Consider the following 6,874-nt stretch of genomic DNA (forward strand, 5'->3'; position numbering starts at 1 on the left):
TTCCATATGATCTTGGATTTACATTAGAAGCTTCATTCATTGTTTAGGATTGCAAGGGGTTTGGACCAAAATTTTCACAACTCGGACTTGGCCGGTCGGATTAGCAGGTTAAAAGATGAAGGAGCCTATAAGATGTCATTATGCTGAGTACTAGGGAGTTTGTAGATCTTGAGCCTAGCTTGAACCAATTCAAGTGTAGCTGGAGTGCGATTCTTTTTCACCCAGTCTCAAGTCTGGTTCACTATACAGGTAAAACTAGGGTTGTTAATTGAGGCCGATGCCCCACTAGATCATTCCAGAAGAGACCGAATTATGTGGTTTGGGTATGAAAAATAAATCCAATAAGCCCTTTAATTAGTTGAGTTTAAGTTCTGAAACTAGACCTGAAGCTTTACCGAATTGGTTTGGATTTAGGTTATCCATATCCAAAAACTCTAAAACTGATCCAATTATCTGCATACATGCAAACATATGTATATTAGTAAATATAGAAATATACATATGTATATATGTTTATGTCTATCTTTCAATTTTTCATTCTAATCATCAAAGTAATCAAATCAAGCAGGGAGTACTCAATCAACCAAACTCCTGTTCATGATATTTGTGTTATTGTGATCTAATATTTATAATGAGCTTGATTATTGTAGGACTTTTATTCTTCATGTCTTTCGTTTGCATGAATATTAGGCAACAAAAGTAAGAGTTAGATAGAGACTCTTTTACTTTTATATTGTGACAATCTCGCTTTCATTCCGTCCACACTTTTATGGGTGCTTATGGGACTCCATGAGGCCATCTTGCTAATAATCTCTTATGGATTTGATGTTGCACTTCTTTTCTTGGTGAGAATAAAATGTGATTTTTGTTCTCTCTTTCTATCATCCTTTGATTTATCCGCATCTCTTCATTTTTTGCTTCACAAACCATAATCTAAATGGGAAGATATGTTCGACATCTAAAAATTGCCGGGCAATAATTGGACAAGTGGATAATATTGGGGTGAGCGCCCCATGACAAATATAACAAAAGCAAGTCCAATTTCGCCTGTTTTATATCAGCATAATTTCGCGTTTCATGGTTCATGTGGATTTTGGATATGCTAAGTAATTTGAAAAAATAGTCCAAGAGTATGTCAAGATAACCTTATCGAATACCCGACTTATAACTAAAACCCAAACTGATACCCAACCTTCCCTAGATACAGTATTAGATTTGGTATACCTTGTAGCAGCGGGGGGGGGGGAGTGGCATATCCCTGCAACTCAGTGTACTGACACTCGGGTATCTTATTTTGTAGGTGACTTCTATATATTTTGGTCCATGTCTAACCCTTTGAGGCTCTCCAATACCTTGAGGCCCTGAACCCTGTACCTGTGCCCCTATTCGAGTTCCTTGATATTGGATGCGTGATTCAAGCATGACCACATGCTTTAAAAAAAAAAATTCACTTGATATTCACTACCTGTGAGGATCTTTATGGGCATATATTTAGTCCCACATTAGATAAATTTTAGGTACTTATACAAAGCCAAAAAATCTAAATAATATCTTGCGGCTAACTTTTTTTTGGATAAGATGCGAGAGAAAGAGAGAGAGTATGTTTCAATTGTATTAAGCATTTCAAGACAAAATGATGTCAGAATTGGACTTATTTTAGTGGTTGCATTTCTCTGCTTGGCAACCAAAGACCCTATATTTAATTCTTGAATGGTGTATCCCAAAACAATCTAGCTCTATATAATTATAATGCAAGTGGACATCCCTCGCTAGGAGGTTCCAGGATTGACAGCACAATTTAAAAATGGTATTGGCCCTATTAACTAATCCTAAAGCAGCAGATACAACGGATGTACATGCTCTCCATGAATTAGATAATAAATATGCAACCTGCTTAGGTAGTGGTCAATCAAACCACTTATTAAAATGGGATTGGCCCTGTTAACTAATCCTAAAGCAGCAGATACAGCCGATGTACATGCTCGCCATGAATTAGATAATAAATACGCAACCTTTTCAGTTAGTGGTCAATCAAACCCTGAAGTCTCTCCATCAGATGGCTTTCGAGAGAAGGCAGGTACTAATTTCGAAGTCTCCAGGTAGAAAGGGGGTAAATGCCTGGTTGCTTGGGAACTCAGAGAAAACAGAAAACGTTCCTCTTGATTTCCAGTGTTCTTGCTATCTAAAATTTTCTGCTTCCAAATGTTAATATTTTTTAATAAATGGTAATGTATTTTAATATTCGTAGTCCATAATTATTTGATGGTCCCGGAACACTCACAATAATCTCATCAAAATCCACAGATGGCCTACTTTTACAGCAGGAGAAAGCTTATGCTTTGGGTGGACTTCAACAAATCAGAACTTGGATCATATTCTGCAAAGGAACATGAGAACTTGATCATGTGGTACCTAACCTTAGTCAAATCCTTATGGAGCAACCATATGATGATGACAACAAAACCCAATAAAAGATGCCAGGCTGCTGATGGCGAAGTTTAGCAACCCAAGGATTATAATACTAGACTGACATTTTATCAAATGCCACCTCAGTAGCATACAGAAATTGGCTACCCAAGGAGCCAGGCTTACTGAAAAAGATAAAGAGATCTGGTCCACTTTTGGACCATACCATTTCATGAACTCTGAATCAACTGAATGCCCTGTTGTCTGATCCTGGATGAATTGGTAATGACAAACGAGTTCAGCATTGAAGAACCAACCCCAAGGGCTCCTCAATCCTGAGGCAAACCCAGTTGCACTAGCCCTGATGTCGATATTCATCTACTCCACCTCCAAGTTCATGGAGGTCATGAAACAAAACTAGATGCCTCCTTCAGGGCTTCTATAATTAACATCGAGGAACCCATTGTTTTCTCCAAAATGAAGTAGGACACCTCCCCAAGTTATTAAGTTATGAGAAGGGAGTTTAAATAGGTGCAAGAGAGCATTGAGGAGCACTGAACACATCATGAATAACATTCCCTGATTTCAGAGTCCGCCAGCGAGCATATCACTGAAACCATCAGAAAAATCTCGAACTCCCACTCTGTTTTAACTTACCAAATGATCTGCATGACTGCAGTATTACATTCGCAAAAAAAAAAAAAAGGGAATCAAAAGCAGGAGGGCATGCACAAGCTCAAAGCAATCACAAGAGAACAGATGATAAGAAATCAAAAATCATATGATACGAAAGTTTCTAAAAGCATCCAAACTCCACCAAATCCATAAACCCACATGATAGAATTTAGAGCAAATATAGCAATTAGGGAGCCTCACCATGCATTGCATGGAGGATTTCCACACCAAGGAAATCCATCTGCTGTCGTTGGAAAGCCCGATGGATGCAGGGTGTTTCCTTTTCTCGATTGCAGAGCTGAGGAATGAGACTCTGTTCCTTTCTATTGACACTTCCACTGAGAAGAACTTGTGCTATATCCTAGTTGGAATATATTCTTTTACACCGGAAGGATCGAACTGCTTCCCCTCCCATGCCTAGTGAAGCAGAACCTCTCGCTGGAGAAGGATCTCTTCATCGGGACAGGGCTCATAACGCGAGGCAAGACCCTGGTCCTGCAATGCTCTCCTCCGCACCGTCTCGACGAACCGATCCCGACCAGAAAGCCATGATCCTTTGCAGCTAACAGTTCATCCTCCATGCTCGTTTGCAAGACATCAGCAATCGAAACACGCCCTCGATGCGAGAAGTCCATGGAGAATGATCGTCTGATGGGTTGGACAGCACCGTCTCCCACCTCAATTATAGTATCACTCTCCTCCATCCTTTCCAGATCACAGAGGATTCGAGAAGGGTGCTCCTTCGGAGGCAGATCGCCATGATTCCTCAGTTGGATCTCTTCTTGCCCGCCACCGTCTAAATCTTCTACGGCTGCAGCCGTCTCCTCGAAGCCTCGTTCACCTTCTGCCGCGGGAGAAGCATTTTCCGGCTCGGGAGGAGCCGGAAGCGGCGGCGCCGGCGATAATGAACTGACCGACACGATATTGGCACGGCAGAGGGGGCAGTTGGAGTGGGACTTCAACCAAGTATCGATGCACTGGACATGGAAGGCATGATTGCACTTGGGGAGCAGGCGAAGGCTGTCGTCCTCCCTGAACTCGCTGAGGCACACCGAGCAGTCGGTGCCGTCGACCAGCCCGTCGCCTCTCCTGTACTTGCACACCGCAATCTTGTCGATCAACGCCTCGTCGAGCCCGTTCGACGGGGAGAGTTGCCAAGCCTCGTGGCGGTGGGATTGCGCGAGGCCGTCCTCGAGCTCGCGGTCGTCCGCACCGGGGCCTTGGAGCCGCCGCCGGAGGGAGTCGAAGGCACCGCAATACTTGGAGATGATGGTGTAGTAGCTGACGAGGAGGAAGGCGCTTGCGAGGATGCCGATGATGGCGATCACGAGGGGTGAGAAGGTTGGGCCGGAGCTGTCGTCGGAGAGCTCCACGGCGGGAGGTGGTGGGAAAATTAGGTAGCACCACTGGGGGCAGTAGATGGTACACAAGCCCTGAGTGCAGTCCTTAATTGGCTCATAGGGAACCCAGGTTTGCTGGTCGCCGACGGCGGCCATGGCCAATCGGCCAGTCGGAGAGCTGGGGCTCAGGGGTGTTATCTTCCGGGCCAAACGAGATCTATGCGAGTCTCCGGGACCAAACGATTGTGGACGGGGGGATGGTTTAATGTTTTGTATTGGGAACTGGGATATCTGATCGCAGAAAGAAAACAGAGAGAGTCGGGTGGCAAGAGCTTCTGCTTAAAGGGCTTTTATTCTCTCTTTTTTTTGCTTTCTGGCACAAAGAATGGCGAAGGAACCAAGTGCTTGAGTGCAAAGTATAGGGGAAGGGAGATGGTTAGTTTTGCTCTGTTTTCTCTGTCGTCGTCTCTAATATCCGAGTTCTCTTTTTCCTGGTCTCCTGTGGATGGGGAGAGGGTAATCAATGCACTATTATTGCTTGGGCTGGCGAGCTAGCGACTGGTAGCGAGCGGGAAAAAAAAAAAAAAACTTTAATTTTTGTTAATCTGAAAGGGCTTGAAACTTAACTTCGTTTACCAAAAAAATTACTTTAAAAATTCTGAAAATTATAGAAACAAAATCAATACGGACCAAACCATGCATAAATCTAACCATTCATAAATTGCACCGATATTTCGCCGCGCCATGTCAGGTTAGGAACGGCTTGGTATCCATGGGGGGCTGCGTAGCAACAGTCAAAACCCACCCTCTGAGTTCTGAGCATGCGGAAACTTTTAGATTTAAAGTAGGGGTGGGGTTATTTGGTAATTACGATATAGTCGCCATTGCTTTAGTAAACAGTTTCTCATAGGCTGGTAGGTTTTTTTTTTTTTTTAGTACATCGGCAACTTACATACCACATATATATGAGTACAGTCCAAAAAATCAGACAGTAAAATACAACACAAGAGAGATAAAACAAAGATGTGATTCTTTCAGATAAACTCTCTAGAATGACAAGCCGCGTTGTTGGCCCCGGTTAATAGATGGATGATCGGAAAAGTGTCGCATTCGCCTAAGAGTCAGCGAATGTTCAGAAGCATCCACGTCTCTCTGACAGCAAATGTGGGTCAAATGTGTTAAGAGAGATGGGGTGGAATATATCTCATGATGGCTTTCCATTCACCAAACATCGGAATATTTTAAATGTAGAGAAGCTTTATTAGCGGTCAAAGGAGTAGCTTTCTTGGATGTTGAGCATACAGGCAATTAGAAGCAAACCTCTCTCTTTCACAGTTATCTTCTTTCCAGCGTATGATATGATGATGACTCTTCTTCCTACAACCTTTCCAAAACTTTCTTACAGTTTTCCATGCTAGTCGACCTCTCTTGATTAAATATTTTTTAGTCAGGCAGGAATAGGACGTTGTAAATGAATAGGGAGGGTATTGAGAACCCAAGTAACAAGCTACCGACTTGTTTGGTTTGCCGCTCAATAAGAAAATAACAAAATGGCTTGTATTTAGTTGGTGTTTTAAAATAAAAATAATTATAAAATAGTTTTTTTTATAGAAATAACTATGAAAAAATAAAAATAAATATGGGATGTAGGAAATCTATTTTCCAAAAATTCTTTTAACTCTAGTAGCTTTTTTTCTCTCCTTGTAATCAATTTATTAATAATATAAAAAAAGTTTAGAAAAATAGTTGCTTAACCACAACTAAATAATTATATTTTTTATGTTACATTTTTATAATCAATCAAACATTCAAAATTATTTTTTATTATGTCCGAATATCAACTTTTCAGAAAATATATTTTGGTGAGATATTTTTTTTCTGCAAATTAAATGAGCTCTACATTAACTTTTTGACAAGACACTTAGCAACTGCATTCTCTTCTAAATAAATAATTTGTATGTTACTAGTTGGCTGAATACCTGTAGTCCATCAATGCTGACCGTCCAGAAATGGCCCTTGCATCCAACTCCACCTCTAATTTGCTGTATCCAGCTTGCAAGCCTGGTGAGTAAGTCTCAATTTCTGATAATAATACATAGAGTTGCGAACCAGCAGCTCTATCTATATTAGCATAGTATATATATAAAACTAATTAGTATAGTTGATACGGTATCACAGATGAGTACCGACAAACTGGATTCAAGTCCCATCCTCATCAAAATTTTGGCCAATAAATTAAAATAAACAAAGTTCCAAGTATAAATATAAAAAGGCCGGGTGATAAATAATGGCTATAGTCATTATGCTGGTTAAACAATAGTTTTGAGAGGAGTATATTATTCTATAATTACTTTTTCATATAACTATGTATAAAGGACGGGACAATAGATTGGGTAGTCTCCTATGTGGCTAACCATTTAGAAAAGATTTTATGGCTAGAAAAGAGGAAATTA

At 40.9% G+C, this 6,874-nt stretch overlaps 1 protein-coding gene across 1 annotated transcript; it reads right to left on the reverse strand.

The window, feature by feature from the left end:
• Window positions 1-3,032: 3,032 nt before the first annotated feature.
• On the reverse strand, window positions 3,033-4,920 carry LOC103704697 (E3 ubiquitin-protein ligase Os04g0590900-like). Its single transcript, XM_008788100.6, has one exon. It carries the CDS (start codon window positions 4,575-4,577, stop codon window positions 3,462-3,464), a length of 1,116 nt encoding a protein of 371 aa, XP_008786322.4. The 5' UTR covers window positions 4,578-4,920; the 3' UTR covers window positions 3,033-3,461.
• Window positions 4,921-6,874: the final 1,954 nt, after the last annotated feature.

Source organism: Phoenix dactylifera, chromosome 6, assembly GCF_051530095.1.
Source record: "Phoenix dactylifera cultivar Ajwa chromosome 6, Ajwa_hap1_PhDact_Kaust_v1.1, whole genome shotgun sequence".
Taxonomy (NCBI): Eukaryota; Viridiplantae; Streptophyta; class Magnoliopsida; order Arecales; family Arecaceae; genus Phoenix; species Phoenix dactylifera.

What these genes read in the sequence shown, in the direction of transcription:
- LOC103704697 (XM_008788100.6), bottom strand. Translation starts at nt 4,577, where the DNA reads ATGGCCGCCGTCGGCGACCAGCAAACCTGGGTTCCCTATGAGCCAATT.